This window comes from Ipomoea triloba, chromosome 10 (genome assembly GCF_003576645.1).
Source record: "Ipomoea triloba cultivar NCNSP0323 chromosome 10, ASM357664v1".
In the NCBI taxonomy this organism is placed as follows: Eukaryota; Viridiplantae; Streptophyta; class Magnoliopsida; order Solanales; family Convolvulaceae; genus Ipomoea; species Ipomoea triloba.
In genome coordinates this window covers 25,301,674-25,320,696 of record NC_044925.1, presented here as the reverse complement: position 1 = coordinate 25,320,696, position 19,023 = coordinate 25,301,674, and the positions used below count along the sequence as shown (strand labels likewise).

At 33.6% G+C, this 19,023-nt stretch overlaps 1 protein-coding gene across 1 annotated transcript; it reads right to left on the bottom strand.

Moving 5' to 3' along the window:
• Positions 1–12,037: 12,037 nt before the first annotated feature.
• On the bottom strand, positions 12,038–14,059 carry LOC116033366 (ervatamin-B-like). The gene is made up of 2 exons (XM_031276115.1): positions 13,543–14,059; positions 12,038–12,677 (listed from the first exon to the last, which is right to left on the bottom strand). Exons 1-2 carry the CDS (start codon positions 14,057–14,059, stop codon positions 12,097–12,099), a joined length of 1,098 nt encoding a protein of 365 aa, XP_031131975.1. The 3' UTR covers positions 12,038–12,096.
• Between the last annotated feature and the right edge of the window lie 4,964 nt (positions 14,060–19,023).

Below are 19,023 nucleotides of genomic sequence, written 5' to 3'. Positions count from 1 at the left end.
GAAAAATAAAGTTAGTAGAAACTATTTATTGTAGTTAAAAGAAGAAGAAGAAAAGACTCATTTTAACAAAAAAATATCTTCCAAATAATTTACTCAAAAGACATTTTATATGCCTCTCTCATACACTTTGCTCTCTTTCTCTCTCGCCCTCCCTCAAATTGGTGTTAAATGAGTATGCTAATATGTTCGGTTACTATTTGGACTAGATCATCTTGACTCGGCTAAAATTTAGATCCAATTAAATCAAGGCAAACAATAAAAATTATGACCAGACATAGCTAAGCTCAACCCAAGTATTGAGAAGCCTGGAGAATGATGTGTGCAGACTTGAAGAATTGAAGGAAGAAGAACTATTGTATTGATTCTGAGTTTTGTACATTTGAAAACTGAATTTACAAGCAGCACAGCACTACTATATACTGAGGTTGGAAGGAGACTTGCAACAGAAAAACAGAATGTGAAAGCCTAACTAATTCAGTTACAGGAGCCTAACTGATGCTAGCAGTGAATCAAGTAGGCTCATCTCTATGTGTTGATACCCCCCCGCAAGCTGGAGGATACATGTTATGAAGACCCAGCTTGGATATCAAATTGTTGAAGGTAGGTGTAGCATGGGGCTTAGTGAAGACATCAGCTAACTGGTTGCCAGTAGTGACATGTAGCAGCTTCAAGACTCCCTTTTGCAGTTTCTCCCTTACCAAATGACAATCAATTTCAATATGCTTTGTTCTTTCATGAAAAACTGGGTTCTCAGCTATAGCTATAGCTGATTTACTATCACAGTATAATGTGGCTGGAGGATTCTTGATGACCCCTAAATCTTGTAGTAAATAGACAAGCCACTGAATTTCACAAGTTGCTGCTGCCATTGCCCTGTATTCTGCCTTAGAGGAACTTCTGTAAATGGTCACTTGCTTCTTAGATTTCCAAGAGACCAGTGTGGTGTCAAGAAACATGCAAAATCCTGTGACAGACCTCCTTGTATCTGGACAAGCAGCCCAATCAGAGTCAGTGAAACCTTTGAGCTGTAATGAAGAAGTGGCAGAGAAGAACAACCCCTGACCTGGAGCTGCTTTGATGTATCTCAAAATCCTGTGAGCTGCCTGTATGTGTATGTCAGTAGGGCAGTCTAAAAACTGAGACAGTTGTTGAGTAGCATAGCTAATATCTGGTCTTGTAATAGTAAGGTAGAGTAGCTTTCCTACAAGCCTCCTGAACTGAGAGTTGTCCTCAAGTTTGGTACCAATAGTTTTGCTGTACTTGATAGAAGTAACCATTGGAGTTTTAGCTGGTTTGCATTGTAGGAAACCTGTTTCTTCAAGCAAATCTAATGTGTATTTCCTTTGTGTCATAGAGATCCCTTTACTGTTCCTTGCAATTTCCAAACCTAAAAAAAACTTTAAGGGACCTAAGTCCTTGATGTGGAACACACTGTCTAGGTGTTCTTTAATTTGCTGCACTTGACTTAGGTCAGGACTTGCAAGGATCACATCATCAACATAGACAAGTAGGGCAACAAAATCAGCACCTTTGCCCCTGATGAACAAGGATGAATCAGCAACAGCTTGTTTAAAGCCCATCTTTAACAATGCCTGAGTTAACTTGAGATTCCACTGTCTACTAGCTTGTTTTAAACCATATAGAGACTTCATCAATTTGCATACTTGACCATGCTTGAGAGGAGTGAAACCAGGGGGTAGTGTCATGTATACTTCCTCATTTAGGTCCCCATGTAGGAAGGCATTATTTACATCTAATTGATGAAGGGCCCAACCTTTGACAGCAGCAACTGCTAGCAGCATTCTGACAGTGGTAATTTTGGCAACAGGACTGAATGTGTCTAGGTAGTCCAATCCAGGTGTTTGAGTATATCCCTTGGCTACAAGTCTAGCCTTGTACCTTTCAATGCTTCCATCAGCTTTAAGCTTGGTTTTGAATACCCACTTGCAGCCTATTGGCTCCTTGCCAGGAGGCAGATCTGTGATTACCCATGTATTATTGGCTTGCAATGCACTAATCTCAGACTCCATGGCTTTCTTCCAACAATCCTTTTTAATGGCCTCATTGTAATTCTTTGGTTCTTTAGCATCCAAGACATTTGCAGCAAACACTTTGTAACCTGTTGATAGACTGTCATAAGACATAAACTTTGATATTTCATGTGGGGAAGTTCTTCTAGCAGCAGCATTTTGACATGTATAATCATTGAGATAAGCAGGTTGTATCCTTGTTCTGGTTGACCTCCTTGGTTGATGTGTGGGGTTTGATTCTGCATTAGCAGGTTCATTAGTTTGTTCTGGTTCCATGGACTGAACTCCAGGTGGATTACTGACAGGGATATGCTCATCAGTGTCTAAGTATGATACTGTTTCTGCTGGTAACACCAAATTGGAAGGTTGTATGTCTTGTGAAATCTGAAAAGGGAAAACATCCTCATAGAAGGAGACATCTCTGGATAGGAACACCTCTCTTGTGTTTATATCAAGGAGTTTGTACCCTTTCACACCCTTGGCAAAGCCTAAAAAGATGCATTTTCTAGCTCTTGGTGAAAGTTATGTCTCTATGACAACTAGGAATGGCAGCAAAGGTTAGACACCCAAACACTCTAAGGTGTTGGTATTGTGGCATTTTGTTGAAGAGAACTTGATAGGGGACCTTGTTATTTAAAGCAGCAGATGGGAGTCTATTGATTATATATACTGCATGAAGTATACAGTCCCCCCAAAATTCTTCAGGGAGATTAGCCTGAAACCTTAAGGCCCTTGCCATGGATAAGATGTGGCCATGCTTTCTCTCAACCACACTGTTTTGTTGAGGAGTATACACACAAGATTTTTGGTGGAGAATGCCCTTGCTTTGAAAGAACTCATCCATTAGAAATTCCTTTCCATTATCAGTCCTTATGCTTTTAACACATTTCCCAAACTGTGTGCTGATCAGTTCACAAAAGGATTGCACAAGCTGCCTGACCTCACTCTTCTGTCTCATAAGATAAATCCATGTAGCTCTGCTATAATCATCAACCAGGGTTAAAAAATATTGGTGGCCATATATGGTGGGAACATGATATGGCCCCCAAATGTCAGCATGTATGAGATCAAAACAGGCATCTGAAATAGAAGAGCTAGACTGAAATGGTAACCTTCTTTGTTTTGCAAAATGACAATATTCACATACAGTGGGGGTATCATTACAAACTTTATTGTCTAAGGTATGGAGGAATCTTATTTTTCCTTCAGAGGCATGGCCCAATCTAGCATGCCAAAAACTACAAACATTAACAGCTGGTTTACAATGATTGAAAACTGGAAAAGTGAGTTGATAAAGCCCTTTCTTCAGCTCAGCCATACCAATCATCCTCCCATGGTGTTGAGCCTGTATAATACACTGATTAGAGTGGAATAATATGGTGCAATTTGATCCTTTAACAAGTTCACCCAAGGAGATCAAATTATAATGGAATATGGGCACACATAGAACATTCTGCAACCTTAGTTCATCAGATAATTGAACACTCCCAATGTGAGACACCTGAGCATGATGTCCATTTGGCAAGTCAACATATATTCCCTGCACTCTCTTGGGAGTTTGTAGTAAATGTACATTGCAAATGATGTGGTGTGTAGCACCACTATCCAGAATCCACATGGAACCAGAATTTGCCATCTTCCTACTAGAGTCAGAAAGATTACCTTCCATTCTTGCATCAGGAATGAAATTTGCTGATATGGCATTTGCATGAGGAATGTTTTCAGTGCTGCCAGCCTTCTCTTGTTGCATAAACTCCAGAAATTTCCTGTAATCCTCTTGACTGAAAGGAGAACTGAACTCTGAACTGCCAATTTCTTGCACAGGTGTTTGAACTTGATTTGCTGACCCTAGACCTTTGTTTCTTGGCTTCCAACCAGGAGGATAGCCATGTTTCTTGTAGCATTTTTCAACAGTATGTCCTGTGTATCCACAATAACTACACACAGGTTTCTGCTTCTAATTAGGAAAAGATCTTCTGCTGTTGTTATCAGATCTTGTGAAGAAAGCACTTGCCCCTCCTAGGCTATCTCCTAAGGCATTATTTCCAGTAGTAACTTGCCTTTCTTGTTGAGAAACCATGGCAAAGGCTTCTCCAACATCAGGTAAGGGTTTCATCAACATGATTTGGTTCTTAGTGTTGTTGAAATTTTCATTAAGGCCAATAAGAAAGGCAGACAACATATCATTCTCTAATTGAGTTGTGATTTTCTCAGTCAGTTTACTACCACATACACAATTAGGCAAACACTGACAGGAAGGAATAGGTCTTAGAACAAGTAATTCATCCCATAGCAACTTCGACTGTGTAAAGTATTCATTTACAGATGAGGTGCCTTGTTTAGTCTGATAGATTTCAGACTTAATCTCAGCGATGCGAAACACGTCCTGCTGACTGAAGCGTTTCTTCAGATCCTTCCATACGCCTTCAGCCGTGTTGATCCATAGCACGCCGCGTCCTATAGTAGGTGAAACTGCTCTGAGGATCCAGGACAGCACCATTGTGTTACATTGATCCCAGTAAAAATACTTGGGATCGGTTTCACTGGGAATCACCATTGTACCATTTACGAAGGCGATTTTGTTCTTCGATCTCAAGGCCATTTCCATGGCTCTCGCCCAGGCGTGATAGTTTACTCTGCCTTCTAATGGTGCTGTCACAAGCTGTAGTGATGGACTTTCATTTGGATGGAGGTGTAAGGGATTAGCTCGGTCGTTGAGATCAAAAACAGGAGTCGATCCTAGATTTGGAATCGCATGTGTGGAACCTGCTAGGTTTTCTCCTCCTTCCACTTGGGGAACTGGATTAGCCATTGTTGAAGGCCGAACCATGTTAGCTGCAGGTGTACGCCAGGCCATAGTCTCACTGCTCTGATACCATATTGAGAAGCCTGGAGAATGATGTGTGCAGACTTGAAGAATTGAAGGAAGAAGAACTATTGTATTGATTCTGAGTTTTGTACATTTGAAAACTGAATTTACAAGCAGCACAACACTACTATATACTGAGGTTGGAAGGAGACTTGCAACAGAAAAACAGAATGTGAAAGCCTAACTAATTCAGTTACAGGAGCCTAACTGATGCTAGCAGTGAATCAAGTAGGCTCATCTCTATGTGTTGATACCAAGACCCATAAAAAAAAAGGTTTTATTTTTAATATTTTTAAAAAAATATATTTAATTCAAAATTATTACAATTTATAACTTTATTTAAATATAAATAAAATCATAATATAAGTATATGGACACAATGTTTAAACTCTTAGTAAATAATAATCAATAATCTTCATTGAAGTAAAAATAAATAAAATATTAATAAATTAAAACCAAAAGCCTTTTAGTATGTGTTACCGTATATTGCACACAGTAATTGTATAATATAGGCAAATTGGTTTACACATTGCTATATGAACTATAATAAAAAATACATATTTAATATATTAAAAGTATATTATTTGTGTACTGAATATACATTATTTGATAGTATGGTCCATATAAGTGTGTGAACCGTGACCTTTAACAGATTGGATGTGAATTCAATACAAATATGCTTCAATGCGCCACACGTTAACTTCTATTGATTACAAACAACAAACAAGTGTGAACTCATGATTGAATCAATTGATTGCCTTGTGAAGTACGAAAATAGTGGCAAAGATTTTATTGGAAAATTGACCTCGTCTTTCTTTAACGTTATGCTCCGACTTCCGAGTGTTAACTGTCAAGGAAAAGGTGTGGGAATGTGGAAATTAATTTTTGAAAGCAAAAATGTTAGGTGAAGGTCTAAATGACAAGTTTAATTTCTTATTTATTCGTGACATTTATAAATAAAATTGTGTTTTTATTATTAACTATAACTTTTGACATAAAATTATAAGTTCCAGATTTGAAAATTGATATCAGTAAGCCATAGGAGGTTAATATTATGTTTACAAGTTACAAAATATTCTCAAAATATCATTACTTATGCTGGAATAAAATTAATGTTTCATTATAACAAGCATTTAATGCTTCGCCTTTTACCAAATTTGGGGTATAAATAAATGATAAATATGTATGGCACTCGTAAAGGGGTGACTGAATGGATGAAACATAATTTTCGTAATTAGATGATATAAGTTTGATACTTGCTAAAAACTATGATATTACAAAATCTTTTCTTTTATGTGTTCTCGGTCGTGATAGAATACCTAAGAATTTGATTACGGACATTCTTTGTGTACAATTATACAACTTTAGTGATGGCTTTGCGACGAAGTTGTTCGTAGATAAGCTTATTTCTAATTTTATTATTTTCTCGTTTTAGTTTTGCGACGGAAGTTCATATTATATTCGTCGCAAAAATGGCTTACAACAAACGTAACGTTACAATTTCTTACAAAAATTAATCATGTCTAGCGGCATTCACTTTCTTACATTATTTTCCTGTTTTCGAACAATTTACAGCTGGAATTGAATAAGACTTCCATTGGCTTTAGTTGATTTCTTGATTGAAATGGTTGTAAGGGTTTTAATTGCATTGTACAATGTAGAAAAATCTTGATTTACTAGGTGTCAATCATATTGTAGCAAATGTGCAACTTCATATCACCTTCAATTTATTTATAAGTACATAATTCATTAACTGAATGTATATAATAAGTTAATTACATGAACATAATATCAAGCAAGTGTTAGTATAAATCAAGCATATAATCATAAGATGCGAGAATAATATTTCACCCGCTTAAGTATATATCCTTAAGCGTTAGTGCAGTTTTAATACTACTGAAGGAGACTTGGTCTTTTCCAGCGGGGATGGCGGAGGATACAGTCTGAGCAAATTGTCATCTTTTGCTGTCATGAACTCTTTGTAAATTGATTCACATAATTTCCGAATTGAAGTCAATGGCGTGTATGTGATGAACAAGGTGAGGAATTGCATGCTGATTGCTGTGAAATGATGTGGAAAGAATGGTTTGTATGAGAATAGGAGAATTGATCGAGTTGTAATAGAATTTATAAATATAATACTTTAATATTTTTCAACAAAAGTATTATATTATTCCTTATAAGTAATGTTGCACTTATAAATGCAAATGTAATATTTTGATGAAAAATGTAATATTTTTATATCAAAATGTAAAAGTATTACATTTTCCATATAAGTAATAAACATTTTATTTCTGATTTAGTATTACATTTGATCTTGTCTCATGGACAAAGATTCATGAGACGGTCGCACACAAGTTTTTGCCTCAAATAAAAGAAAAAAGAAAACAATTGTTATACCATGCATAAGGGTTCATATTTGTATTGTAAATCTTGACTCAAAAATTATGTGTTTACAATTGATATATTTTGTACCTACAGACTACAGTTATCAGTTTATGTATATGTAAATAAATTGATGACACATAATATGTTAACTAAGAACACATAAAATAGTAACTAATAACTACAGAGTACATAAACATAAATTGTTAACTGTAAACACATAATATTATTCTGTGTTGATCGACATATTATGTGTCTGCAGTTAACCTACTCTAAACAGTTTATCTGTTTGTAATTAACATGTTATGTGCCTTTAGTTTATTTACATATACATAAATTGTTAACTGGCCCATAGGTATATAATATATCAATTGTAGGTACATAATTTTAAAGTTATTTTAATCAGGATCCACAATGCAAGGTGGACTTTAATCCATGTTATAATTTGCCAAAAGAAAGAGAAAAATTGCTCACCTAGCCTGTTTAAATTATCTTTACTTTCAATTCCAATATAATGGAGCTGCTCTCACAAAAACACTTCCTTTCAAGTAACCATTTCTGATATACTATTTTCCTACAATGTAATTCTTATACGAAATTATATAAAAATATTTCCTTCCTAAATATCTTATGGTCTAGTGACACCAGTTGCATCCCCACATGAAAGGGTGTGGGTTCGAACTTCAGTGGAGATTACAAAATTAGTTGTCTGAAACCAAATGTGAGAGAAGTATTGTACAATATTTTGAGGGATTAAAGTTTTATTTTAAAAAAAAAAAGTTAAATATAAAGACAAACTCTATTAAAATTTTACTTAGTATATAGATATTTTAAAATTTTATTATATTTATGATTTATAACTAGTTTTGGTATTTCATATGCAAATTAAAGATTTGATAACATTATTTCTTAAATTTTTTCTATTCACATTTGTCTTATAACATCGCCCCTAGCTATTTTCCCTACACGACATGTTCACTTTACTTAACATTATTTATATTGCATTGCATCACTTATAACTCATTGATTTTCGAAAATTATCTTTTTTCAATGCGTAACTTAATTTGACCCAGTCTTTTGACTTTGACTATTTAGTTATGTTTTCAACATAATTTTATCGACAAATGTTAAAAAGTTAACTTAATGTATTTTCAACAATCATTTTACTCAAACTTTTGAAGTTAAAAAGTCTATTAATCCTTCTAGACTTTTTTTTTTATAACCGAGATGGTCAATTTTATTATCTTTATTCTTTATAACATTGTTAGTTTTAGTATTTCTTATGCAAAATAGAAATTTAACAACATTATTTCTTGCATTTTTTCTATTCAATTGCAGCACTTCCCTAGCTATTTTTCCTACAAGACCCCGTTCAAATTATGTTTTTTATTTTACAAATGAAATGTCGAGACTAAACAATATTATAACTAAAGAAAAATATTAAAGGTCGCTAGCAAAGAAAAATATTACTTTCAACTCCAATATAATGCCTTTTGCAAGGATAAAAAGTTAGAAATTAAAATAGCTAGCAAAAAATATTTAAAGGACTAAAATTGCATTTTTTCCGAAAATCAAAAGGTTTGCAGTATATTGATTTCTTTTCGTAAATATATTTCACATTTTGGATACAGTAGTTCCATTTTGCATGCACAATATGAGTGTATAGTGCATGTAGTAGTACAGAATATTTAATTAATTACCCAAACATTGTTAGAGTTTGGGTTTAATATTTAATAATAAGGAACTAAGCAGTAGGGTAAGCAGCCCTAGTGGCAAGGCCACAGAGTCCACCCTCAGAAGTGTCTCTCGCCATTCTCATATACCCTTCTTCTCCCCAGCTTGTGCCCCATGAATTTTTTATGAGCCAATACTTTTCTCCATCCTCGCTCGTACCATAACCGACCACGGTCACCGCGTGGTGGGACCCGGTCCCGCAGTCGCCGTTGAAGACGCCGGTGGAGTACTGCTGGAACTCCACGTTAACTTCTATTGATTACAAACAAGTATGAACTCATTATTGAATCAATTGATTGGCTTGTGAAGTACGAAAATAGTGGCAAAGATTTTATTGGAAAATTGACCTCGTCTTCCTTTAACGTAATGTTCCGACTTCCGAGTGTCAAGGAAAAGGTGTGGGAATCTGGAAATTAAGTTTTCAAAGCAAACATGATAATTTCCTTCAAAAAGGTTGAATCCCATCTCCTAGACCTCACGCGACTCGACAGCATTTGAGAAGATATAAATTATATGGTAACTCATCTGAACACAGAGGCTAGACATTAGTTTACTGCGTACAAGCAACCCCTCACTCGATCAATGATCTTTCTTCCCAATCTTTACCGTTGTGAGTCTATGACCAACCGAGCTGCTCATGCGAACAGCAAACATAATAATTTATGTTAGGTGAAAGCCTAAATGACAAGTTTAATTTCTTATTTATTCGTGGCGTTTAGAAATAAAATTGTGTTTTTGTTATTATCTATAACTTTTGACATAAAATTGTAGGTGCTAGATTTGAAAATTGATGTCAATAAATCATAATAAGAGGTTAATATCTGCCGAGATTGTTGAGTGGAAACAGATGTAGAGAGCCAGATCTAAAATTTTGCCATCAAACTGTTTAATGCTATGCCAAGAGAAAGGCGTGGGAATGTGGAAAATAATATTTTTCCAAACAAACACAAGAAGTTAAAGAGATATTTGATTTTTCTGTCAAATTTTGACGTCTGCTGGACGCAAGCGGTACATGCGCTCACATAGACACATACACAGAAATGATGCTCTAATACCTACAGTTTAGAGAGTAATTGTCAAATTTTCTACGGAATATTAGTGTCAAATATTTAGTAAAATTAATCATGTCTGGCATTCACTTTCTTACATTATTTTCCTGTTTTTGAACAATTTACAGCAGGAATTGATTAAGATTTCCATTGGCTTTAATTTTTCTCCCAAACTTTATCTTGTGATCAGTTGAACTACATATGCGAGTAGGCTTTAGTTGATTTCTTGATTGAAAAATCTTGATTTACTAGGTACCAATCATATTGTAATGAATGCGTAACTTCATATCAATTATGTTGTCATATCAATTATCAAGTACTTTAGTTCGATTGTATTAATTGAAATATTTTAGTTAAGTTAAAGTCATAATTAATATTATCGCTTCAACAAATTAAACTATTTGTGCAATAAATAATTTGATAGAATTAATTTGACCAACCGATTGAAAATTCAATTCAAAATTAACCAAATGAAACTAACTCATTGAATACATAAGAGGGCGAATTACATTGATAGATGTTCATTAATGATTATTAATATACTACACAGTAATTTTTATGTAATATACTAAAATTAAACATGTATCAAAACATAATGAACATACTAACAGAGTAACAGTGAATCTTTATTATAAGAAAAATAAATATGCAATATAATAAAATTAAATTAGTATGTCAATGGTCTAATTTGTAATGTACACCATGGTCCATGTCTTGGTCAATGTTGGTGTTGGGCTTTGGTTATTGGCTTTTTTATATAGTATAGGTTAGTTGAGATATTTTGTTTTTAAATTTTTTTAACGGCATGTTTGGTTCATAGAAATTATTTGAGGATGAATGTAATTGAAATTTCATGAAAAAGAATTTTTCAGGAAGATTAATTACATTGTCTGGTTGATGAAAAAAAATTATTGAAAATATTGATTATATTATTTAGTTGAGCTTGGAATTGTAAGGAATAATAAGTATAATATACCCCTACGCAACAACAACAACAGCGTAACAACAACGACAATAATAATGACTCCCTTCAATGAATAGTTAACTGAAATTGCCAAAGGCCTTGTGGTCAAGTGGCATCCGGTGTACACTCCCATGTGGAAGGAAGTGGGTTCGAGCTTCAGTGGAGGCATCTGTTGACTCTTGAGAGAGTAACTATGAATAGATACTACATTGTAACCGAGTCCGTAGATATATATATTTGGTTGAAGTGAGTATTTTTTTCTTCACTTTCCTTAATCATTTTGAAAATATTTAGTAATATTATTATTTTTATTCGCTAAGGAGTATATTTAAATGAATTTATAGAGAAAACAAAGTTATTGACAAATGCTTTTGACTTAAAATATGTTTTTCAATTATTGATGTGTACTTTGGAAGGAAACTGATGAACTTACATATTTACCCTTCCATCACCATTAATTTTAAAAATTATTTGAGGTGAGAGGACTAAAATGGCCACCAAACAAACAATTTAGAGACTAAATGAGGTCGCATGTATAATCAATGGACTAAGTTTACTATTCTAGTATAATTGATGAAATAAAATTACCATATTATAAATTCTTTTACATTTCACTAAGTTTACTATTTTGCATCAACTAATGGATCTATTTACTTAGTTATAAGTATGATATGTATATCCATAAACTATTTCCAATATTTGAATATTGTGTAACTGGAATAAAAATATATTCATGTATTCTTTGCTCATTGTGCATAAGAAACCTGACTCCCTCATTTTGAGATTACTCTTGATCTCTTGTGACAGATTTTACTTTTGTCGGTATTTATGCATTTACTCATAACTGGTACGGTTGGCAAATATGAAGAGTAGCTTCGTCATCAACAAAACTCAGAATTTATAATAAGTATTCTGCATTATTCTTAATATAATTTGAACTTTGGGTACAAATTTTAGTCTATATATGCAAAATGTATAGCTTGCATCAAAATCTATAGGAGTAGTATAGTTGATTTAATTAATTTAACTTTCTTCAAAGAAAGGTTTAAATATAATTTAATTATATTAGTATATGATAGGGTAAGAAGCGTTTGTGGCAAGTCCACAGAGTCCTCCGTCAATGGTGTCTCTCGCCATTTTGATATACCCATTCTCGCCCCAACCGGTGCCCCACGAGTTCTTTATCAACCAATACTTTTCCCCCTCGGCGGTGGTGTCGTACCCAACAACTGTCATAGAGTGTCCGTTCCCGGTCCCGCAATCGTCGGCGAGGACGCCGGTGGTGTAATGTTGGAGGTCCGTCCCGTTGAGATGTATGTTGACGGAGACCGGCTGGTTGATCACGGCTTGAAGGAGTGCAGATTCACCGAACGAAACTTCTTGAGAGCCGGTTATGGTTGCCGCCGCAGAGGCGCCTTGAATGTTGCACATGCTTTGGTTTGCGTGGTATGGGTAGTCGGATTCCGCCACGAGTCCGCCCACACCCTCCGCGTATCGAAAGGCCTTGAGAGGCCAGCCGCCACTGCAACCCGTGTTGTCCGTATCGCAGTCCACAAGTTGCTGCTCCGATAAGGAAACTAAGCTGCCGGTTTTGATCTGAGTTATTCCTTCTATCGCCGCAACGGCCGAGAATGCCCAACATGCACCTGATCATATATATCATTGACACATACATAATTTATGTCAACAACTTACACTTATAATATGTACACAATTAATGGCATATACATTAATTTTAATAAGTATCTAATTTAGTAACTGAATATACATAATATATGTTAACTGCATGTATATAATCTAAATATCGACCAAGATCCACGAATAGTTATACCATGGACCCGATTTATCTTGCGTCCATTTACATAGTGAATATTCATACTAATGTTCATAATTTGAATTGTAAACATTCAGTATGTAAATTGTGAACATTCAGTATATAAATTGTGAATATTCAGTATGTAAATTGTGTATTTTAGACTCCAATCTACAGAATCAATTGCAATACATGCATTGTGGATCAGAGCCCACATTACACTGTGGATCCTAGTCCAAAATGAGGTGTTTGCAGTTAACATATTATGTGTTTGTAATATGTTAATTACATGCACATAATATGCTAACGGCAGACACACAATATGTTCGTTAGCATATCATATATCTGCAGTTAATATTCAATTTATTCAGTCACATAATTTATTAATTGAAGTCATATAATATGTTAATTATAGACATAATATTTGGATAGGGGCATGCACATAATTTATTAATTGAAGTCACATAATATGTTAATTATAGACACATAATTTTTGAATTAAGGTCCACAATGTAAGGTGGATCTTGGTCCATGATATACCAATTGTAATAATTGTGTATACATATAGTTACTAACATTTTAACATGGTATTTAAATTAAAAATATTATAATGTATATGTATTTGTACGTAATGGTTACAAATATTACTACTACAATAATATGGAATAAATATTATTTAATGACTTAATGTTACTTACCACATCTGCCTTGGCTTTTGATTGCAGTAACAGCTCCCCTCTCTATCCAGTTCACACTGTTCGGAGCATCTATGAGACTCTCTTTCCCAATTGAATTTCCGTTTGGAAACCTCTTAGGGCCAGAGAAAGTGTGTTGGTCGTTAAGCATTGTGGCTTTGAACTCTTCTGGACTCATATCGGAAAATTTATTAAGGCCTAATTTATAAGATCGGTTGCCTGCTTCATTGAATGAATTGATGAATTTCAAATTTTGTTTGAATATGTTGAACCGTTCATTCTTTTCAACATCATTTTTATAAGAACGTGCATGACGAGCCATCCACTTCTCATGAAGTCGGACCAAAGATGCCTCTTCAAGGGTGCGGGAAGTGGCTTCGTAAGCACACGCCCCCAAGAGGAAAAGGATTGCAAGGATGCATTTGGAGTCGAAGTGTATGGCCATAGTGGTTGGTGTATTTGCTAAGCTAGAGGATGGCTCGTGAGTTTCTGTGAGGATACGAAGTCCCAAACATGCCATAACTATTTATAGTGCAATCTTTGTTATAATGATATTCATCCATGTCGTTGGGAGTACGGTACACCAAAAGAATGATCATTTTTTTTTAATATATATAAACGATCTTGCAATTAACTATATATTTTTCATTTGTAAACATCCAAATAGGAAAAAAAAATGATAAATATAACATCAGGAGTAAAACTCTTGTTATATTCTATACCTGGCCTAGTTTTATCAGTACAAGAAAACAAAATAAATTAAATTTCTGATATGTTTTGTTTAAAAAAAATAATAATCAAAGCATACTATATTAATGAGGGTATATGTGTACGTAATACTTTTTTTTTTTTTTTCTAATACAATCACATATCAATTTTACAAAAGATTGTGAGACTTATCGTCTTGTCCGGTGCTAGCGTAATATAGGGGAAAATATTTTGATTATTGAACGCGTAAGCATAAGTCTGCTACGTAGGTGATCACTTACACCATTCGGAAATCGGAATGAATGGTTGACCCATCCAAGGCATCTTCTTATGGTCGTTTAAACTTGTTCCACAGTATGAGAATAGGAGAATAGAGTTGTTATAGAATTGCCATTTTCTAAACAAATATTATGAACATAATACATGATAAATGTGTGATAAAAATATATACATAAATGCCGCAATAGAAATATCAATTGCTCTTTCTTAGATTCTACATTATTGAGATGGTTGAGCAATCTTAATTACCTTTGAAACGTGTTTTGGTAGAGTCAAAACTTGAATTGTCCAATTGTTTGGCTTCTAGTCCGTCCACCTGCCAGACACGTGAGAACTGTACCCCCAGAGATTTTAGATGAAAAACTATTTTTCTTTATGTGAAAATCTCTTTTCTAATCTCATTAAGAAATGGGTAAGGCTATTTATATATATAGCCTCGTTTGTGCCTAAACACGCTAGCCGTTAAAAATCAAAAGCTACCTAATATTAAATTAGTTCATTAATAAGTTATTAATGTATTAATTCAATATCGATAACTCCTTAACAATTTCTTTTAAAGTTCGTTCTCTACATTATAACAACCCATTAAGATGTTACTTTCTATGTTCATAGTCAAACTAGCATGTGTGTGTGTGTGTGTGTGGGGGGGGGGGGTGTTATGTCTGTATGTATATTAGTGAACCTTTTTGTTACAAATATCATGTAATATTATCCTTACACACAACACTATTCCGAATCATGTAAAGATTGTTATGGTCAAACTTGACCAAACACATAAACCTGGTTTAAAATGTCTATTCAATATTCTTAAACTAAAGTCCAACTTCATTATATTCTTTCTAGAGTAGGGATGGCAACGGGGCGGGGCGGGGAATGGGGTCCCCGTCCATGCTCCCGAATTCATCCTCCGCTCCCCGACCCCGCCTTGTCATTGAGGGTATTCTTTGGGGTCAGGTTAAATTGACATTCCTAGTTCTGAGATTCTCACGGTAAGATTATTGAATAAACTAGAACAACCTTGGTACCTCAAGACAATGAATTCTCTATTGAATTCACAAATGTCTTCGTACAATAATACTGAATTAGGCCACCAGGTACACTTATTGCCCATATGGGAGTCAAAGACACATACTGAAAAGTTAAACATTGTATTAGTCCACCATATGTACGAGACAACCATGTCGCCTCAAGTCAAAGAATTATTTCATACTTGTAACATACAACATACCGATGACATGTAGGTAAATAACATGTAGCTAGTACGTTGTTGTCGGTCATTGTTGAATGACTTGTTCTCTAACAATCATTCACATGTCCACTTTTCGTGTCTCATACGGTATGATATTAGAACTCACCATAAGAAGGACAATGTGCTAGTCTTATCGGAGTTCTAATGCCCAATTAAAATTCCTATGACTAGGAGCATTTTAATTTGCAATACTTTATTAATAAATTCTTTGTCACTAATATTCTTAACTCTTATTAATAAAAAATTAAGAAGATTGTATGAAATAATATTAAATATTAATTAAGTCAAAATAAAAGAATAAAAATATTTATTTATTATATTTATTTAATTAGAACACAACGCTCGAAACAATAAATGTTGGCTCGTAGGGCATACATGTCTTACAAAATGTTATTAAACATTATTAGTTTGTAATATGTACATTAAACTTTGTTTTTATGAACATATAGAAGGAATGTTATTACTATTATATAGTAAATGAAAATCAATATGATGTACTTTTAGTTTAATGTTAATGGACATTAAGGTTTAAGTTTATAGATATATAAATCATTCGGTGTATACCTTAAGTGTATAGCCGGTGTATACATTCGGGTTTCCAGTGTTTGGATGTGACTGAAAAATCAAGTCAACGAAAATCATTTTATGCTGATTTAGGAAAATATGGTTGTTTTGGAGGAAAATGACTTCTGTCAAAATTTGACGGGATTAAGTCATTTTCCACAAACCAATCACAACCGAAAATTAGAGGTTTTTTTTTTATAAAAAAATATTAATAAATAATATTATTTTTAATATTATTATAAATATTTTATGTTCTAAATAAAACCATTAAAATGTTTAATTATACAATTCTACCCATTTTTCAGAAAATGAACCAAACAGACCAAGGCAGTTTTTCAGAATGCAACCAAAGAAAATTAAACTATTTTTTAGAAAATGACTCATTTTCTAAAAAAAAACATTTTCTAATTTCCAAATACACCTTAAATTTTTTCAATTAAAAAATAAAAATAACAAAAATGTTACTTTTTAATAAATTAATCAGAATATATTGCACTTTAAAAAAAAAAAAAAAAAAAAAAAAAAAAAAAAACATGTTAAAGATATTTCCATTGTTGAACCGCGCGTACGCATAAAAGTATGATCGTGATTACTTAATTACACCATTTGCGGAAGAACGAAGCAAAACTTTAATCATTTGTCCAGTCATTGATGGACAAAGACGGTCGTCGACGACCGGGCAACGGGCATTGACTTTGGCTTTGAAATTGCTGACATCAGAAAATGAATGACGCAATCATAATAAATTATAGGAAAAATAGTCAAATAAGCCTCTGAACTTTATACGAAAAGTCAATTAGACCCTTAAATTTTCAAAAAATGCAATTAAATACATAAACTTATAATTTAGTGCATTCTAGCCCATCAGCCGGTTAACCTTCGGGTAGCTTCCAGTAAAAGCCTATGTAGCAAATTACTTGGCAATAAAATTAATATTTGGCTTGCCACATCGCCATATAACCAGTCATCAGATACGAGAATAATATTTCACCTGCTCAATTACCTTTTTAGAGCGTTAGCGCTGTTTTAACACTACTGAAGACTTGGTCTTTTCTAGCGGGGATGGCGGAGGATGCAGTCTTGAGAAATTTGTCATTTTTTGCTGTCATGAACTCTTTGTAAATTGATTTACTTAATTTCCGAATTGATATGCGTGAAGTCAATATAGTGTGATGAACAAGGTGATCTGAGGAATTGCATGCTGATTGTTGTGAGATGATGTGGAAAGAATGGTTTGTATGAGAATAGGAGAATTGATCGAGTTGTAATAGAACTTACATTTTCTAAAGTCTAAACCTTCATCAATTCCTCTAAAACTTGTACAAGTTAATAACTATTTGAACTCTAGAGTCTAGAGCATATTAAGAATGGGGTTTATTAGAAGCTATAATTAAATTAGCTTGCACATTTATGTTGTGGACCGTAGTCTCAGTTTTATGAGTTTGATTCTAATACTAAATTAAAGCATGTGTTTACCTCAACTAAAAATCTAAGCAGATAATTGAATTGTACATATATATATATATATATATATACTCAACAGTCATATCTAACTAGAGGTAGCGGTGGTGGATATGGTTATAATAAAAATTTATAGGTGTTCTTAACAATATTTGATGTTTGGACCTTTCATAACGAATATCTACTCGGGATCCGTCCCTAATTATACTATGAACCACGATCTACATTTTAAAATGAACCACTAAAATGCATATTCATTTTTAATATATTGAAAGTTTATTTTTAATTTAGTACAGATGAGTTGTACTAAAAGTTAATTTTTATTGTACTGTTTGTAGGTTTATTTTTAATATATTATCTAAAAAATTGAATCTACAGTGTAATAAAAATAAACCTTCAGTATACTAAAAATGTTGTGTGGCGGCTTAGTAAGTCAAGTACGACATTCTGTCATCCGAATGTGAAGTTGATTGTTATGCGAGTCACATGTATAAGTAAATGAAGTTTTAATTTTGCTACTAGTTATAACTTTTGACATAATAGTAAGCGATTGATCATCAATGATATGAATTCCATTGAAAGCCTGTGACTATTGTGCTAGTATAACTGTAATAACTTTTGGCGTAGTATAACCCATTTGGTTTGCTAGAAAATATTTGAAGGGGGATGAAATTGAAATTTCAGGGAAAATAGATTTCAGGAAAATATATTCAATTGTTTGATTGGTGAAAAAGAAATTACTTGGAATATAAATTTCATTGTTTGGTTGAATTTTGAATTGTAAGGAATAATGAGTATAAAGACAATTATACCCCTACACAATAAGGGATGTTTGGTTGGTGGAAATTTGTTTTTCATGGAATTTGTTTTCCTTAGAAGGGAGGAAATTAAATAATGAATCTTTTGATGTTTGGTTTATGGAATTCATTTTCCATTTGGAAAATGAATTCCTCAAATTTGAGGAAAACAAAATCCTTGGTTGGAGCAAGGATTTTGTTTAATTTTCCTTTGAAGATAGGAAAAAAATGGGTATGGTTGGACTATTTTTCCTCTTGTGTTCTTTCATAATTATTCTTGCTTTTCTTAATTTGTAGGGGCATACATGTCTTTATATTTGTTATTCCTTACAATTCTAAATCCAACCAAACAACGGAATTAGTATTCTCAATAATTTTTTCCCACCAACCAAACAATGAAATTCATCTTCCTAGTAATTACTTTTC